The sequence below is a fragment of the Heptranchias perlo genome, chromosome 23 (genome assembly GCF_035084215.1).
Source record: "Heptranchias perlo isolate sHepPer1 chromosome 23, sHepPer1.hap1, whole genome shotgun sequence".
NCBI lineage: Eukaryota > Metazoa > Chordata > Chondrichthyes > Hexanchiformes > Hexanchidae > Heptranchias > Heptranchias perlo.
This window is the reverse complement of record NC_090347.1, coordinates 12,075,132-12,094,229: the sequence shown is the minus strand read 5'-3', so window position 1 is coordinate 12,094,229 and position 19,098 is coordinate 12,075,132. Positions and strand designations below refer to the sequence as shown.

The window sequence follows — 19,098 nt, the reverse complement described above, 5'->3', positions numbered from 1 at the left end:
TTGACTGGCAGTAATTAACACTTATCACATCGTTAAAAATGTACTTAGACTGAAATGGACAAGACTTAAATTTCTGTGGTAACTTTAGTTCGTATCTACCACGCAAATAGAGCAACTACACGCTGTTTAATGCATTTCAATGGGGAGGCAGACTGCGAGAAGCCGTTTTCACGCAGTTAATGGTGGAGTGGTGCAACTCGGACAGCAACTTTTGGATTTCTGCTTTTAACCCTCGCCTGTAGCATTTGGGCATAAATAACGGCGAACGCCATTAGCCTCGCCATTATTTTGACAGCAAATCTTGACCCAATATCAGTTCGGGATAAACCTGTTGCCTGGCAGTGGAGTATGGGTGACTCCAATAGTCCGGTGAAGAGGTGATAACCTCTCATTGGCAAGAGAAATTAGTGCTCATTATATTTTAGTCACATAGACGGAATCTCTCAACAATGTGATCTTAACCGACCCCACTTACTGTCAGATTTCTTATGATATGTATCATCTTACCTCTTACACACTACTGTCATCTATACATATATTGTTGTGATTGCATGCTAAATGGCTGTGACTGCAAATCTGTTTATAAATGCTGTTCATTTATAAATCTGTTCATTTAATATTTTGGACCAAGTTGTTGCTTCAGAAGAACAATATGAATTAATGAAACAAATATACCAAACTCAGCGCCAAAACATTTTCAAAAATGCCAATGGACATTACTCCTTTTGGTGTGTATTTTCTAGTTTTACCCATGAAATGCTTCTTACTATGTAATCACTTGTTCCTATTTGTGACCCTTGTCAATCCTATTTGGTAGCACTGGCAGGGTGGAAATCATATTCAAATGGGGAAATGCAGTTTGGGGTAGGGGGATGAGGATAAAATGAGCATCATTTTCTAATATTTGTTCCATCTTTGTGGAGGGTTCAGTGGGGGTTAAATTGGATAACCCCCGAAAATGGGCGCGGGAATCGTGATACGCAATTAACCCTTGTCCCCTTTCTGAGGGGTTGCAGGAACAGAGAAGCCTGGGGATATATGTACACAAATCTTTAAAGGTGGCAGGACAGGTTGAGAATGCGTTTAAGAAAGCATTCGGGACACTGGGCTTTATAAATAGAGGCATTGAGTATTAAAGCAAGGAAGTTACGTTCAACCTTTATAAAACACTGGTTTGGCCACAACTGAAGCATTGTGTCCAATTCTGGGCACCGCCCTTTAGGAAGGATGTGAAGACCTTAGAGAGGGTGCGGAAAAGATTTGCTAGAATGGCTGCAGGGATGAGGGACTTCAGTTATCTGGATAGAAGGGAGAAGCTGGGATTGTTCTCCTTAGAGCAGAGAAGGTTGAGAGAAGATTTGATAGAAGTGTTAGATAAAGTAAATAAAGAGAAACTGTTCCCGTTAGTGGAAGGATCAAGAACCAGAGGACACAGATTTAAGGTGATTGGCAAAAGAACCAAAGGCGACGTGAGGAAAATCTTTTTTACGCTGCGAATAGTTATGATTTGAAATGCACTGCCTGAAAGGGTGTTGGAAGCATATTCAATCATGGCTTTCAAAAAGGAATTGCATAAATACTTGAAGGGAAAAAATTTGCAGGGCTACAGGGAAAGAGCAGGGGACTGGGACTAACTAGTTGCTCTTACAAAGAGATGGCACGGGCTCGATGGGCTGAATGGCCTCCTTCTGTGCTGTAACGATTCTATGATTGAACCCGTGCCTGTTCATTGCGCTTCAGGCAGCACGTTAAATCCTTGCTGTCTGCTGCTTCCTGCGCTGTTCATTGGTGGCACGCATCAACAGGAGGCCTGATATTGCGAATGGCTAGCGCTACTTAAAGGCAGCCTGCACCTCTTAAAGTGGAGGTGTATTGTGGCTGCGAGAAGTGTTGTGAGCTGTTTGAAAACCAAATCTGTGCTGTGATACTTTGAGGAATGGCTGAACATGAGAGAGAGCATGCATCAAGATTTTCTAATAATGCACTGGAGGCCTTGGTTCAAGAGGTGGAGAGAAGAAGGGACATCCTGCATCCGCAGGGGGATCGGAGGCTCTTGAGACATATGCTCAGGAGGCAGTGGGAGGAAGTAGCGGCAGAGGTTAGTGCCAGGCATATAGCTCCAAGAGCATAAATGCAGTGCAGGAAGAAGTTTAATGATCTGACACGAGTTGTTAAGGTAAGTGAGTTCAATCTTCAAATGGCATATCCTACCAACTGCACCACTAGCCTCATCCACTGTTCAATTCACTGCACCCCCATCACCCACCTACCAACAATCTCCATCAATCAGTACTCAACCCTTCGATTCATGTGCTTTACCTCATCCTCATTCACTTAGCACTGTTACAAGCCTCACACCCCAACTCATAGCTCTCACACACTAGCAGCTATTCAAAACATATTGCAGGACTTTCACTGAAACACTTCCCTCTTTATTCCAGGAGAATGTGGCGAATAACAGGAGGCAGGACCAAAAAGCTGGAGGAGGACAAGCGCGCCTGCATATTTTAACTGCCATGGAAAAGACAATGCTGGCCATCGTGGGAAGGGGCGTCACTGAGTCCGTGGCCACTGGCGGCACTGGATTGATGGATGATGAGGGTCTCTGCATTCCTAATTTTCCTTCTGTCTTCCCACTTCTCCCTCATCCCACAATCTCTGCTAACTCACAAACTTCAGATGGTGTAAGCGCACACTTCTTACTTTCTCCGTTCCCCTCACCAGAACCCAAACCTTGTCCCTTTTTCATTTCAGATACCCAAAAACTGGAACCTTCCTAGACAGAGGAAGGAAGAGGAAGAAGACAGTAATGATGAAGAGACACCATCACTTGATCTTATACTCGCAGTAACCAGCTCAGAGACGGACACTGCATGTACTTTAGCAGATAGGATAGAGGAGGGTTCTAGCATGTGGTGAGACATCGGGCACAAGTGTACAGGAGTCAAGGTGGGGGGAAAGGATACCATAAGCGCCAGCTTGCCGGAAGGCGAGGTCGCAAATGAGTTCTGCGGAGGAGACAGATGAGGACTTTGATGGCCCAGGCTACAGAAGAAGGATGATGAATATACACGACCAAGTGCTTGGTGCACTGGAAAGCCTGCCAGAAAGCCTGTGCACAATGTCAAGGAGCATGGAGGATTCCACCTCCAACTTAGCACAGGACTTTGTGCAGAGCTTGGAGCCCATCTTTTCCAAAGTGGAATGGGTGGCCACCTCCATCAGCGCACCTGTGGAACCCAATGATGCAATGACTGATGACCAATGTCACAGTTTCCATTGCATCACAAACAGCTTCTATCGAAGCTCTGGCTGCTGTATTGGAATCTCAGATTGCTGCCTTGGAAGCTCATACTGCTGCCATCATGGCTCTTGGTACCACTGATGAAAAGGGCTTCCAGGGCACCAAGCAGTCCAGCAATCTGTTCTTCAACAGATCACCAAGATTGCTGAGGCACCACCCTGGGAGAGTGGCAGTGGCTCCGTGGAACAGGAACCTGCAGTCCTTTCTCAGAATGACTGCATTCCTACTCCCACCCCTGCCACTCATCCAGTGCCCTTGCTGTTGCCTGTCAGCCAGCCGGCCCAGACTGCTGCAGCCCAGACTGAGATGGTACAGTCTGAAGCAGGCCCCTCAAGGTCGTCCTCCAAGGCCATTCACGTCATGATCTGCCTGTTCTGCATGCTGCCGGCAGTGGTTAGGCACGTGCGCGCAAACCCCTTTACCAAGATGATGTCTTGTGCACTTCGCGCGCGCATTTTGGACCCCATTTTAAAACCTTAGGTGGCTGCCTAGCGCCTAAAACGTGGGCGCTACGCTGCCCAATTTAACCCCCAGTGTCTTCCAGGGGCCTAAGAAGGGTATATTTCGACTACTAATCATCATAAGTTGGTGAACTGAGTCTCAAACTTTAGACAATAATGTTATGGAATTTATCTTCTATGGTTGCCCCAGAATTCCCCGTAACACTCATGCACTTTTCGCACTGGAGCTTGTGCTCATACGCGGTTAAGTGGGTTCCATGTTGGCTTAGAATGGGCAGGCAGTTGCAGCATGTTGGTTCAGAGGATAAAGTGCTGGATGGGGCAGTCATCTGTTTGGAATGGTCCAATGGTACTTCTTAAACCGGCAGAAATCAGCAGTCACTGGTGGAATGAAGGGTTGCTTTGATCTAGCCAGTATTTTATGACATTTTATGTTAAAATATTAACTTGGTATGCAGAGCAGTAAACAATAATTCATGAAAGTACTTAATCAAAAGGGACCTATCTCCAAGAGGCATTGGGAGATGAATTTTCCGGAGCAATTCCCTGACACAGCCCTGCAATGAGAAATTTCTTATTTTAAACCATCACCCAGGATCCTTAACACAGACGAAATTGACAATGCAGTCAGTTATCTGTTGGTTGGGCACTAAATTGTGGCTTCTTAGGTGGTTTGTGGAGTGCACTTTACATTATCATCTTGCTGGCATGAGAACATCGGTGTCAGTCAAAAGCCATTCCACACATTCTGTGGCTGCTTCATGGGCATTCTTGAAACAGCTTAACTGGCATAGAAAATACTATAATTGAAGGTCTGTGCTGGTGGCTAGAGTCTCTGTTGGTCCAAGGACCTTCTGTTCCTATTTACTAATTGTGTAAGAAGACAGTGTACTGTTGAAGAAAAATAGGTTACTTACCTTGTGAGGTTTTCTTAGTTTTTCTAATTCCTATTTTGCCATACAGCAAGATTCTTAAAATTGTTCGGCTGATCACCTTTATCTGATAGACCAGCCTTCAGAGCAAGAGCCTGTTCATCACAGGTAGTAAGATTATAAAAAAAGATACATTTCATGTGCTATCAATTTGGCTTGTTTTGGAGTATGTGATGAATTAAACTTCCTATGTTTGTGCTTATGTAATTTGTATTAATACTGCGTTCTGTTTTCGAAAAGGAACAATATTGCTTACTTCTTTCTGAGAAGTGGTAATGGAATCCTTACCGATAATAGAATCCTTAATCAAAGATGTAATAGAAAAACATCTAGAAACTGAAAATATAATAAAGAATAGTCAGCACAAAAGGGATTTCAAAAGGGAAAGTCATGCTTGACCAACCTTATTGAATTCTTTGAAGAAGTAAACGGAAAGAATGGACAAGGGTAATGTAGTAGATGTAATATATTTGGATTTTCAAAAGGCCTTCGATAAAGTACCGCACAGTAGACTCGTCACTAAGATCAGAGCATATGGAATCAGGACAAGTAGCAGAATGGATAGCAAGCTGGCTGCAAGAGAGAAAACTGAGATTAAGGGTTAAAGGTGGTTACTCAGACTGGTAAAAGGTGGGAAGTGGTATTCCGCAAGGACCGATGCTGGGACCACTGTTATATTCACCATTTGTATAAAGGATTTGGACTTGGGAATCGGAAGTATAATTTCAAAATTTGCATACGACATCAAATTGGAGGGTATAGTTAATACCGAGGAGGACTGCGATAAAATACAGGATGACATTAATAAACTTGCAGAATGGGTGTGTAATTAGCAAATGAATTTCAATATAGATAAATGTGAGGTATTACATTTTGGTAGGAAGAATAAAGAGGCCACATACTGCTTGCATAATAAGAGTCTAATGGGTTAGAGGAGCAAAGGAATTTTGGGGTACAGATACACAAATCATTAAAAGTAGCGACACAGGTTAATAAGTCCATTTTAAAAAAGCGAACCAAGCACTGGGGTTTGTTTCTGAAAAGCAGAGAAGTTATGTTTAACTTGTACAGAACCTTGGTTAGACCACACTTGGAGTACTGTGAACAGTTCTGGTCTCCGTATTATAAAGAGAATATAGAGGCATTTGAGAAGGTGCAAAAAAGATTTAATAGGATGATACCAAAACTGAGAGGTTATACCTATCAGGAAAGTTTGGGCAGGCTTTGGCACTTTTCACTAGAAAAAAGACTGAGGGGCGACCTGAGAGAGGTCTTTAAGATAATGAAAGGGTTTAATGTGGTAGATGTAGAGATGTTTCAACTTGGGGGGGAGACCAGAACTAGGGGCCATAAATATAAGATAGTCACTAATAAATCCAATAGGGAATTCAAGAGAAACTTCTTTATCCAGAGAGTGGTTAGAATGTGGAACTTGCTACCACAAGGAGTAGTTGAGGCAATTACCATAGATGCATTTAAGGGGAAGCTAGATAAGTATATGAGGGAGAAAGGAATAGAAGGATCTGCAGATAGGGTTAGATGAAGTAGGGAGGGAGGAGGCTCGTGTAGAGCATAAACACTGGCATGGACCACTTGGGCCGAATGGCCTGTTTTTGTGCTGTAGATTCGATGTAATTCTATGTAAAGTACCTCATCTCAAGTCCTATAAGAAGAATTCGAAGAGTTTTGTCTGACTGGCTTGTTTGATTAATCTCTTGTGAATGGCTTCTAGATTTTTAGAACTATATTGTTCTATTCGGTATCTTGTCTATAATTCTGGATTCTGTCAATAATTCTACTTGAGTAAATCTGTTTAATAGTTTCTATTACCAAACGCTTACCAAAAGTGTCTGGCATGACTGGTTTTATCTGACTTCTGGAATGGCGTGAGACACTGTGGAATTCTATGTGCTGTCGAGTAGCAAAGTTATAATAAAGGGGAGGATCATTTACCTTACAACATGATACATCCCATATATTAACTGCATAACAATAACAACTTGCATTTATATAGTACCTTTAAGTAGAAAAATGTCCGAAGGCACTTCATTTAGGCATAATCAAAAAAATGGACAGCGAACCAAAGAAGGAAATATTAGATGGGGTGAACAAAAGCATAGTCAAAGAGTTGGCTTTTCAGGAAATTATTAAAGGAGTGGAGGGAGATGGAGAGGCAAATGGGTTAGGGAGGGAATTCACGAGTGTGGGGCTTAGGCAGCTGAAGGTACGGCCACCAATGGCGAAGCAGAGGGGAGGCAGTGATGCACAAGATGCTAGAGGAGCGGAGTGAAGAGTTCGATGGTGGGTAGATTGTAGGGCAGGAGGAAGAGAGCGATAGAAAGGTGTGAGGTGATGAAGGGATTTAATCACGAGGACAGAAATTTTAATTGGAGGCATTAGGGGACCGGGGGCTAATGTAGGTTAGTGAGCACGAGTGATGGGTGAGTGGGACTTTGTGCAGGATAGGATATGGATCTGCAAGTGACGTAGGCATTGATGAGGGTTTCAGCACAGATGGGCTGAAGTAGGGTAAGAGGTAGGTGTTATTAGGTAGGTGGTTTTTGTGGTGGAGAGGATATGGGAACATTGAGATCGGTATCCTGACAAGTATTTATTAAGGCACCAGATGAATCTTTAAACCCTTGTCAAGAAACTGTCTGGGGTTTATTGCCTAGCCTATGCCTAAGAGTGAAAGATGCCTAGATTTGGCTCACTGAACTATCTTGAATCAACCACTTCATATTGTACTCACGTTTACTCTACCAAACCCAGTTTCAATACACACAAGCTGCTGAGTGAATGAATTAACCATTTCTCATCAAAGAAGAAGCCAGACAACAAGTCATGTACAAATAACAACTTGCATTTATATAGCACCTTTGACGTAGTAAAATGTCTCAAGGCGCTTCATAGGTGCGTAATCAGACAAATGTTGACATTGAGCCAAAGATGGAGATAATAGGAGGGGTCAAAGAGGTGGGTTTTAAAGGGTCTTAAAGGAGGAGAGGGCAGTAGAGAGGCAGAGATGTTTATGGAGGGAATTCCAGAGCATAGGGTCTAGACAGCTGAAGGCACTGCAGCCAATGATGGGGGCGAAAGGAAGAGAGTGCCCAAGCGGTCAGTGTCAGAGGAACCACTAAGTTTTGAGGCGGGGGAGGGGGGTTTACTGCTAGAAGAGGTTGCAGATACAGGGACGGCAAGGCTAAGAAGGAATTTAAACACAAGGATGAGAATTTTAAATTGGAGGCATTGGGGGATCAGGAGCCAATGTTAGTCAGTAAAGATATGGGTGTTGGGTGAGGCCTGTCACTACAAGTCTCCTCCTCCATACAGACACGATTCCCTGGTGAAGTTAGCCTCCCCCGTTTCAATGACTCTGAGGCCAGAAATAAGATCGAGGTCAGGAGTGCATTTCGGGGATGGATGGAAGTCACACCTCGTTGGAAATATGTCCCAATCAAAGGGGGCAGAATGGGTGGAATTCTTAGGCCCCTGTGTCAAACTATTTGGGGAATTCTCAATTATCTGCTGTGGTATAGGACTCCCCGATTAGGGTGGATAACCCAGGTTCTACTGTAATGACATGTGGCGAGGGAAGGAGACAGATGCAGTTCAATTACCTAATTTCTAACCTGTTCACTAATTATTATTATTGCTGCTCTCTGATGATAGGAATACTTGATAAGTTAAGACCCAACAGATCAAAATATTTGGGTCAGCAGTAAATATATGTGGTTATTGCTATGAAAGTATCTATGTAAGCTTTTGTACTGTACATGAGTACCTGGCCTGTACTTCTTAGTGTTCACATCACAATATGAAGTAAGCAGTGGAGCTTAAATGAGTATCAAGAAAAATGTTTGTTACAAGAGGTTGTTAATATTAGACTTGATTGTGAATACAGCAATGAAAGCATTCACTTTTATTAATAAGTGCATTTGGTTACAGGTGCCTCCCTATGTTGATGTTATAATGCATACCGTATGTTTAGTGTGGGCCAATTCTAGATATTACAACACTCCTGCCAGGATCATAGTTATCTTACAAGAGATTTTCAACCTCTTCATTGAGATGGTATGGAATATATTTTTGATTTCACAGTGCTTTTCAATCAGCATGCTATATTTATAAACCTTTTATATGTTACACTTATAATCTGGGAGTTAGACTTTCACCTATTTAAGAAGAAATTGCTTATATTTTTCTTACCTGCATCATTATTTTGGCCCCAGTTTAATCACTCCAGCAGCAGCCGGAAAGGTCCCAAGTCCATAAAATACAGTGGGTCCCTTTGATTTACCTTGAGGGTCCTTTTCAGCTTGCTGACAGATCCCTTTAAAACTTCAAGTTTGAAAGGGGTCTTGAGGCAAGCCCTTCACCAGCATCTTGAGGAGCCCCTGCATCTGGGCACCCCATGGCTGGTAGGTCAGTCAAGGTGCATTGTGGTTTTGTTTGCAAGTTGCAGTCATAATTTATAGTACTGTATAAATGCATGTTCAATCTATGTGGATGCTGAACTACATGTCAAAAGAGTAATTAAAGCAATAAAACAGTGTCTTCATTTTTGTACACATTTTTAAAAATCTTATTTCTGTAGACCTGTACTTTTTTGAACCCAGATGAGTTGATGAAAGGGCTACAGGGGGAAATAGAGGAGGCGCTGGTAGTAATCCAGATGACAATTTCTGTCTTAAGAAAGCTTTACCAGGCCTATGATCATAACCGGTCAGGAATGCAGAAATTCTTTAAGGTACAGTCAGAATGTTTTACGTTAACCAATTTAAAACAATAAATTGAATACTTTTATAGAAGTATGTTGGCCGTAGATTTACTTGTTTTTATGCAGTAGAAAATGTTTACGGTCTGGTGCCTTGTGTCCCAGATAGAAAAAGGCACCAGTATTAATAATGTATTTACATAATAACTATGAGAGAATGCTGTTAAATGTTTCTGCGATAACTATTACAGAAAAATACATTTCCTTCTATTTTAGGATAGAGAACCAAAATACTGGGAGTTCCCCTCACATCTTGTCTTTGCAAGATTGGACAGATTTATGCACAGAATACAGACTATTGAGGTACTGTGCTTTTTATATATTAGTTCTGCTTTTCATTCCTTTACTGGGCACTGTGAGTGGTAAGACATAGGTTAATGACCATGATTCTTCACATGGCAAATTCTTAATCTCATTACTTTCCCAGAATAAGAGAGGGATCATTAGAAGATGAGTCCACTTAAGCAGTTGCCATTCATCTTTTAGAATGCTAGTTCAAGAATGGTTTAGATAAGAGTTTAGAAGCAGTTTACCTTGTTTACTGTTGTGACTTAGAAATTGAGCATTGAAACTCAAGAAATAAAAAGAAAATAACAAGTAGTTTTAGTAAATTAAAAAGAACATGTATTAAAAGGCATAAATGAAATTTTAACTTTGTTTATCGATCAAAAATCAGGTTAAGGCCAAAGACACATTGTTAACAATTATGGCAGAGTTGTCACATTTATCTGTGTTAATGTAATTTGTATCGCTTATGTAAGTGTTTATACCATTGAGTACATTTTTGTTATTTTGGAAACTTTCATTTGCATTATTTACTTAGTTGTGATGACTCGGACTGCTTTCAGTTCATTGAACCTCTGCAGTATGGTTCTAGTCTAAATTACACTCTGTGATTGCTTGCCACTTTTTGCACATTCATTACTTTTGCTGCGCTACTCTTGCATTCACATTCTAGGCAGGTGGCTGCAGCAATACGGCATTGTTTGTCATTCAAAGGCGGGTTACACACGCATTATTCGCCAATGTAGACTGACATTGTCTATGTGATCCTCCCATTGCTATGCACTACAAAATCTAGGCATGCCCTTGGAGCACCAGTTTCATAAAATTATAGAATTTATAGCACTGAAGGAGGCTATTTTCCCATTATGTCTGTTGGCTGGAAGGAATCCAAGCGTCTAGGGCATTTTTTAAAATTCGTTCATGGGATGTGGGCGTCGCTGGCAAGGCCAGCATTTATTGCCCATCCCTAATTGCCCTTGAGAAGGTGGTGGTGGGCTGTCTTCTTGAAACACTGCAGTCCGTGTGGTGAAGATTCTCCCAGTGTTGTTAGGTAGGGAGTTCCAGGATTTTGACTCAACGATGATGAAGGATCGGCGCTATATTTCCAAGTCGAGATGGTGTGCGACTTGGAGGGGAATGTGCAGGTAGTGTTGTTCCATCTGCCTGTTGCCCTAGTCCTTCTAGGTGGTAGAGGTCGCGGGTTTGGGAGGTGCTGTCGAAGAAGCCTTGGTGAGTTGCTGCAGTGCATCTTGTGGATGGTACACACTGCAGCCACGGTGTGCCGGTGGTGAAGGGAGTCAATGTTTAGGGTGATGGATGACGTACCAATCATGCGGGCTGCTTTGCCCTGGTTGATGATGAGCTTCTTGAGTGCTGTTAGAGCTGCACTCATCCAGGCAAGTGGAGAGTATTCCATCACACTCCTGACTTGTGCCTTGTAGACGGCGGAAAGGCTTTGGGGAGTCAGGAGGTGAGTCACTCACTGCAGAATACCCAGCCTCTGACCTGCTCTTGTAGCCACACTATTTATGCAGCTGGTCCAGTTAATTTTCTGGTCAGTGGTAGTCAGGAATGCCGTCTTTCAGATGAGACGTTAAAACAAGACCCTGTCTGCCCTCTCAGATGGATGTAAAAAAATCTATGGCACTATTTGAAGAAGAGTAGTTCTCCTGGTGCCCTGGTCAACATTTATTCTTCAACTCATAGATTGAACCCATGTGGCCATCAATGGTCTTCATGACAACTCCAATACGTACATGAACAGAAAGGGATACCTCTCTGTTAATGTGCAGATGGTTTTCAAGGACAAAAAGTGCATGTTAATGTGAGTTATCCAGGGAGTAATCCAGATACTTCCATTCTGCAGCAGTCTGCACTGCCCACACTTTTTGAAAGTGCCTTAAGACTGTTTGGTTGCTTTTGGAAGACAAGGGCTAGCCTTTGTACATAAGGCTCAATTAGAAACCCCCACACAGCATTGGAATGTAAATGAGTTCCATGCCACCACCCGAGTTACGGTGGCACACACTACAAGGATGCTGAAGCAACAATTCCGTTGCTTAATCATTTAGGCGTGGTCCTGCTCTAGTCTACATAAGGTGTGCAAAATCATTATTGAATGCCACATGCTAAGCAGTATTGCAATTCAAAGAGAAATGAGCTTGAGCTGCAGGATGTCGAGGCCAATGGGGCAACAATGAGGCTTGTATGAAGAGGGGGAGGAAGAGGAGAAAGGTGAGATGGACGGTCATGATATTAAAGCATCCAATACTCTATAATACAGCACTTCTTTCAGTAAACGATACCTACTCCCACCTACTATCTTTCATGAACCAGTGATATCCTACTAAGTGGAAATGTTACACATAGCACTTCTTTATAATTACGTTGACCTGCAAGGTTGTTCGCCAATCCTAGCAGTCACAGCTTCCCCACCATAAAACAGCATTGAATCCAAATCATGGGGAAGATAAAGTTTCATAATTTATTTCAGTATCTATGCAAAAGTGAACTTAGCTATTTCCTACATTCATGCTTCCCCTTGATGGCTCCTTCATAGCCTTAAAAGCCCTGATTTTATCTCGAGGTGGGAATTGGGGGTGTGGGGGCCAAAGTGGGCGGCGAACCATTTGAACCTCTGGAGTGTGAGGTCCGGCTGATTTTAACTACTGGGCTTCATTAGCATTTCGCGCCTCTGACTCCCACCTGAGGCTGATGTGAATGATGTCACTGCCAGCTGATGGGAGTCAAAATTCGTGGGGGGTCAGACCACTGCCGGGGTCTATGGGAACCGTCCCCAGCAAAGTAAGTAAGGAATGGGGGGAAATTGGAAAAGTCCGTGATCGGGGGCAGGAGGAAGCCTGAGGCAGGGGAGGCCCAAAGTATCCTTTTGGGGCCAGGAAGAGCAGGGATGCTCCTCCTGGCCACAAGGAACCATTAAAATTTTTTTAAAAGTTGACCTTACCTGGGCCTCCTGTGACCATGATCCTAGTTGGGCTTGAGACTGTGCGGCCCTTAATTGGACCTGCTGTTAAAATTATGTGTGCATCCTGGTGACTTTGTCATTTAAATTAGACCCCCGCTCTTCTGGGCAGGTGTCCTTCTTGTGCTAATTTCAGGCTAGTTAAAATAGTGGGTGGTAGGAATTCGGCCGAACCCCATCCACCCACCTCCCCCCACCCACCATCTTAACCCTCTGCCAGGCAGGAGGGGGGTGGTAGTTAAGAATCCCTTAAAGTACTCCATATAGTACGAAAAACAAATGCAGGGCTAGGTAGAGGTGGGGTGCTGTGAACTTCCTGGTAAGGCTGTGGTTGTGATCATCTGGGTAGAGGGACCTCTGATGTCCCCGCAATAGTTGAAGCTACATCTAATAATGCTGTTATTGCCAACACCTACATACAAGCATTGAGGGGGCCTGGCTGGCAGGGAAGATATATAGAGAAGAAGTACTGCATTGGACACTTTTACAGTCATGCCACTGATTCTAGGCACTACAGCTGAAGGCCTGATGGAATACATGAGAACAGTCCGTAAGATGCCGCTGATGTTAATGCAGCCTGCCACCTCTGCCCTTTCCAAATGATCCCCGGTCTTTCCAACCCCATAGTGATAGATTTCTGTAACTGGGTGCACAGATTTTCTATGGTGACAATCATAACGTTTGTGAGAGAATTTCCATACTGATGGTAGTGCAGCTGCAACTTGTTCTATGGACTTCGGGATTTATGCAAATCTGTCCTGCAGCATTGCAGTGATGTCTAAAGTGATCTGCACATTGCTGCACGCAGACATGGACTGCTTTATTATCTGAGGAATTGTGAATGCATCTGAACATTGTGCACACATCAGCAAACAGCCCCACTTCTGGCTTTATGATGGAAGGAAGGTCATTGAGGAAGAAGCTGAAGATAGTTGGGCCTAGGACGCTGCCCTGAGGATCCCATGCAGCAATGTCCTAGGGCAGAGATGATTGGCCTGCAACAACCACAACCATCTTTCTTTGAACCATCTATGCCCCCAGCGATTGGAGAGTTTTATCACTGATCCCCATTGACTTCAATTTTATCATAGAATCATATAGAAGCCCATCGAGTCCGTGCCGGCTCTATGCAAGAACAATCTGGCTAGTCCCACTCCCCCGCCCTTTCCCCGTAGCCCTGCAATTTTTTTTCCTTTCAAGTACTTAATCCAGTTTCCTTTTGAAGGCCATGATTGAATCTGCCTCCATCACCCCCTTGGGCAGTGCATTCCAGATCCTAACCACTCACTGTGGAAAAAAGTTTTTCCTTACATTACCTTTGGTACTTTTGCCAATCACTTTAAATCTATGTCCTCTGGTCCTTGACCCTTCCGCCAATGTGAACAGTTTCCCTCTATCTACTCTGTCTAGACCTTTCGTGATTTTGAATCCCTCTATCAAATCTCCTTGCAGAACAACCCCAACTTCTCCAGTCTATCCACGTAACTAAAGTCCCTCATCCCTGGAATCGTTCTAGTAAATCTTTTCTGCACCTTCTTGAAGGCCTTCACATCTTTCCTGAAGTGCGGTGCCCAGAACTGGACACAATACTCCAGTTGTGGCCGAACCAGTGGTTCATCATGACTTCCATACTTTTGTACTCTATGCCTCTATTTATAAATGTAAGGAATCTTACAACACCAGGTTATAGTCCAACAAATTTATTTTAAAATCACAAGCTTTCGGAGATTATCCCCTTCGTCAGATGAATGAGTGAAAAGGTTCTCAAATCGCATATCTTATACTAGGCTGGGATAGCATCACACCAATCAAAAGGTGTCGTTGTTATTCAAACAGGCCAGTCACGGAGAACAGCACGTCCCAGTACACTGGATATACATTGTGTCAATTACACGGACAGGCAGAAAGAAACCCAAAATGGCAGAGAGAGAGAGAGAGAATATTAAAAAACAATTTTTTTCCCCTTTTTGCTGGTGGGGTTACGTGTAGCATGACATGAACCCAAGATCCCGGTTGAGGCCGTCCTCATGGGTGCGGAACTTGGCTATCAACTCTGCTCGACGATTTTGCGTTGTCGTGTGTCTCGTAGGCCGCCTTGGAGAACGCTTACCCGAAGATCGGTGGCTGAATGTCCTTGACTGCTAAAGTGTTCCCCGACTGGGAGGGAACCCTCCTGTCTGGCGATTGTTGCGCGGTGTCCGTTCATCCATTGTCGCAGTGTCTGCATGGTCTCGCCAATGTACCATGCTCCGGGGCATCCTTTCCTGCAACGTATGAGGTAGACAACGTTGGCCGAGTCACAGGAGTATGAACCATGTACCTGGTGGGTGGTGTCCTCTCGTGTGATGGTGGTATCCGTGTCGATGATCTGGCATGTCTTGCAGAGGTTGCCGTGGCAGGGTTGTGTGGTGTTGTGGACGCTGTTCTCCTGAAAACTGGGTAACTTGCTGCGAACGATGGTCTGTTTGAGGTTGGGTGGCTGTTTAAAGGCGAGTAGTGGAGGCGTGGGGATGGCCTTAGCGAGGTGTTCGTCGTCATCGATGACATGTTGAAGGCTGCGGATAACATGGTGTAGTTTCTCCGCTCCAGGGAAGTACTGAATGACGAAGGGTACTCTGTTGGTTGCGTCCCGTGTTTGTCTTCTGAGGAGGTCGAGCGTCATATCCCATTCTTACGAGGGCGTCTTTCAGCGTCTGTAGGTGTCCATCGCGTTCCTCCTCGTCTGAGCAGATCCTGTGTATTCGTAGGGCCTGTCCATAGGGGATGGCCTCTTTGACGTGGTTAGGGTGGAAGCTGGAAAAGTGGAGCATCGTGAGGTTGTCCGTGGGCTTGCGGTAGAGTGAGGTGTTGAGGTGCCCGTCTTTGATGGAGATTTGTGTGTCCAAGAAAGAAACCGATTCTGAGGAGTAGTCCATGGTGAGTTTGATGGTGGGATGGAACTTGTTGATGTTATCATGTAGTCTCTTCAGTGATTCTTCACCGTGGGTCCATAGGAAGAAAATGTCGTCGATGTATCTGGTGTATAGCGTTGGTTGGAGGTCTTGTGCAGTGAAGAAGTCGTGCTCGAACTTGTGCATGAAAATGTTGGCGTATTGGGGTGCGAATTTGGTCCCCATGGCTGTTCCGTGTGTTTGGGTAAAGAACTGGTTATCGAAGGTGAAGACATTGTGATCCAGGATGAAGCAGATGAGTTGTAGGATGGCGTCTGGAGATTGGCTGTTGTTGGTGTTGAGTACTGAGGCTGTTGCAGCGATGCCGTCATCGTGGGGGATACTGGTGTAGAGTGCCGAGACGTCCATCGTGGTGAGAAGTGTTCCTGGTTCAACTGGTCCGTGGGTGCTGAGTTTTTGTAGGAAGTCTGTAGTGTCGCGACAGAAGCTGGGGGTTCCCTGTACGATGGGTTTCAGGATGCCCTCGACGTATCCAGAGAGGTTCTCACACAGGGTTCCGTTGCCTGATACGATAGGACGTCCGGGTGTGTTGGCTTTGTGTATCTTTGGGAGGCAGTAGAAGTCTCCCACGCGGGGAGTACGTGGGATGAGAGTGCGTAGGATGCTTTGAAGGTCTGGATCGAAGGTCTTGATCAGTTTGTTGAGCTGGTGGGTGTGTTCTTTGGTCGGATCTGCGGGTAACTGTCTGTAGTGTTCCTGGTTGTCCAGTTGTCGGTATGCTTCTTTGCAATAGTCCGTTCTGTTCTGTATGATATTTATAAAGCCCAGGATCCCGTATGCTTTTTTAACCACTTTCTCAACCAGCCATGTCACCTTCAACGATTTGTGCACATTTACTCCCAGATCTCTCTGTTCCTGTACCCCTTTTAGAGCTGTGCCCTCTAGTTTATATTGCTTCTCCTTGTTCTTCCTACCAAAATGTATCACTTCACATTTTTCTGCATTAAATTTCATCTGCCAAGTGTCCACCCATGCCACCAGCCTATCTATATCCTCTTGAAGTCTATCACTATCCTCCTCACTGTTTACTACCCTTCCAAGTTTTGTGTCATCTGCAAATTTTGAAATTGTGCCCTGTATACCCAAGTTATTAGTATATATCAAGAAAAGCAGTGGTCCCAGCACTGACCTCCTGGGGAACACCACTGTACACCTCCCTCCTGTCCAAAAAATAACCGTTCACCAGTACTCTCTGTTTCTTGTCCCTTAGCCAGTTCCGTATCCATGTTGCTACTGCCCCCTTTATTCCATGGGCCGCAATCTTGATGATAAGCCTACCATGCGGCAATTTATCAAGTGGCCTTTTGAAAGTCCATATACACCACATCAACTGCATTGCCCTCATTTACCCTCTCTGTTACCTCATCAAAAACTCTATCAGGTTAGTTAAACATGATTTGTCTTTAACAAATCCATGCTTGCTTTCCCTAATCAATCCACCCTCGTCCAAGTGACTGTTAATTCTGCCCTGGATTATCGTTTCTAAAAGTTTCTCCACCACTGAGGTTAAACTGACTGGCCTATAGTTTCTGGGTTTATCCTTGCACCCTTTTTTGAACAAGGGTGTAACATTTGCAATTCTCCAGTCCTCTGGCACCACCTCACATATACACGGATATTTGGAAAATTATGGCCAGTAGCTCTGCAATTTCCATTCTTACTTCTCTCAGCAACCTAGGATGCATCCCATCCAGACCGGGTGACTTATCTACTTTAAGTACAGCTAGCCTTTCAAGTATCTCTTCTTTATCAATTTTTAGCCCATCCAGTATCTCAACTATATCTTCCTTTACTGAGATTGTGGCAGCATCTTCTTCCTTGGTAAAGACAGATGCAAAGTATTCATTTAGTACCTCAGCCATCCCCTCTGCCTTCATGAGTAGATCTCCTTTATGATACCTAATCGACCTCACCCCTCCTTTTACTACCCGTTTACTGTTTACATGCCTGTAGAAGACCTTTGGATTCCCTTTTATGTTGGCCGCCAGTCTATTCTCATACTCTCTCTTTGCCCCTCTTATTTCCTTTTTCACTTCCCCAAGAACTTTCTATATTCTGCCTGGTTCTCACTTGTGCTATCAACCTGACATCTGTCATACTATTCTAAACCTTTTGATACTATGATTGCTGCTCCCGAAATGCTCTCTCACTGACAATTGCTCCACTTGGCCCACCTCATTCCCTAGAACCAAGTCCAGCAATGCCTCCTTCCTCGTTGGGCCGGAAAAGTTCTGGTTAAGAAAGTTATCCTGAACACTTTTACTACGGCTCCTTGGTACCATGTTTGGTCAAATGTTGCCTTGATGTCAAGGTCAGTCACTCTCACCTCATTACAGCTTTGGTCCAATCAGCACACAAGACCTGAATTCCAGAGGAGAGGTGAGAGTTACTGCTCTTGACATCAAGGTGACATGTGACTCAGTGTGGCACCAAGAGGCTCTGGTAAAACTGAAGTCATTGGGGATCAGTGGGAAAACTCTCTTTTCAAGCTTTTTACTTCCAGATATTTTAAAATTTTTCTCAAACTGCCATCATAGGTTTGAACGCATGCTTTTTGGATTATTAGTTCAGGCCTCTGAAATACTAGTCTAATACCTTGACTACTACACCCAATAAAAGGAACACCTGGGACTCTCGTTAGTTTTCAGGCCTCCTTGTCACCTGTCATGAGCTGGCGATTTCGTGTTGGAGTCTGGTAATACCTAGTTTTCCCTGGTGATCTAGTGGCCCTCTTTACTTTCCCTAGAAGTATAGTGGCAGGCCTTGAGACTATCACCTTAGCAATCGCATTCTCCACCTCCCTCCACATTGCGATCCATGACCTCTGCTCCACCATCTGTGATCCCCATCCTGACCCAAACATGACCCCTGAATCTACTTTGAAACCTGAACCCCAACCCTTGACCCCGCATTGTTGATGTGCCCACCATTCTGAATTTATCAATTCACTGATGTGCCTTGTTTCATTGATTTATTGATTTAATGACACGCCTACTGCTCTATGAATTTGATTCAATGATCCTATTGCTCCATTAATTCAATAATGTCTGATGCTGCTTTAATTTATTTGTTGGTGTGGCCACTGATCTCTGAATTTATTTATTTACTGGTGCCCATTGCTCAATTTATTCTTTGTTGGTGTGCCCCTGGATTAGAATTTATTTATCCACTAGTGCTTTCTGATTAATTACTTTATTGACATGGTGTGTCCTTTACTGATTTGTTGGTGTGTCTGCTGCTCCATTAATTCACTGGTTCCTGCATTGATTCGTGCATACTGTCTTAAATTCTTAATTGACTGATCCATACATAACTGTGCTGCAATCTTAACAGTATCCAGTGAGTTGTGATACATGCGTTTTTGTTGGTTTCAATGGGTTCAGTTTCCTGTTATGATTGCTTGAT

General features: G+C 43.9%; 1 protein-coding gene across 1 annotated transcript in view; it reads left to right on the top strand.

Moving 5' to 3' along the window:
- Window positions 1–19,098, top strand: part of LOC137341448 (dynein axonemal heavy chain 17-like) — a 574,489-nt gene that overhangs the window by 58,064 nt on the left and 497,327 nt on the right. The window contains exons 6-8 of the mRNA XM_068004561.1: window positions 8,646–8,771; window positions 9,295–9,447; window positions 9,691–9,777. Of these exons, the coding sequence (XP_067860662.1) occupies window positions 8,646–8,771; window positions 9,295–9,447; window positions 9,691–9,777 (366 nt within the window). The remainder of the gene's footprint in view (window positions 1–8,645; window positions 8,772–9,294; window positions 9,448–9,690; window positions 9,778–19,098) is intronic.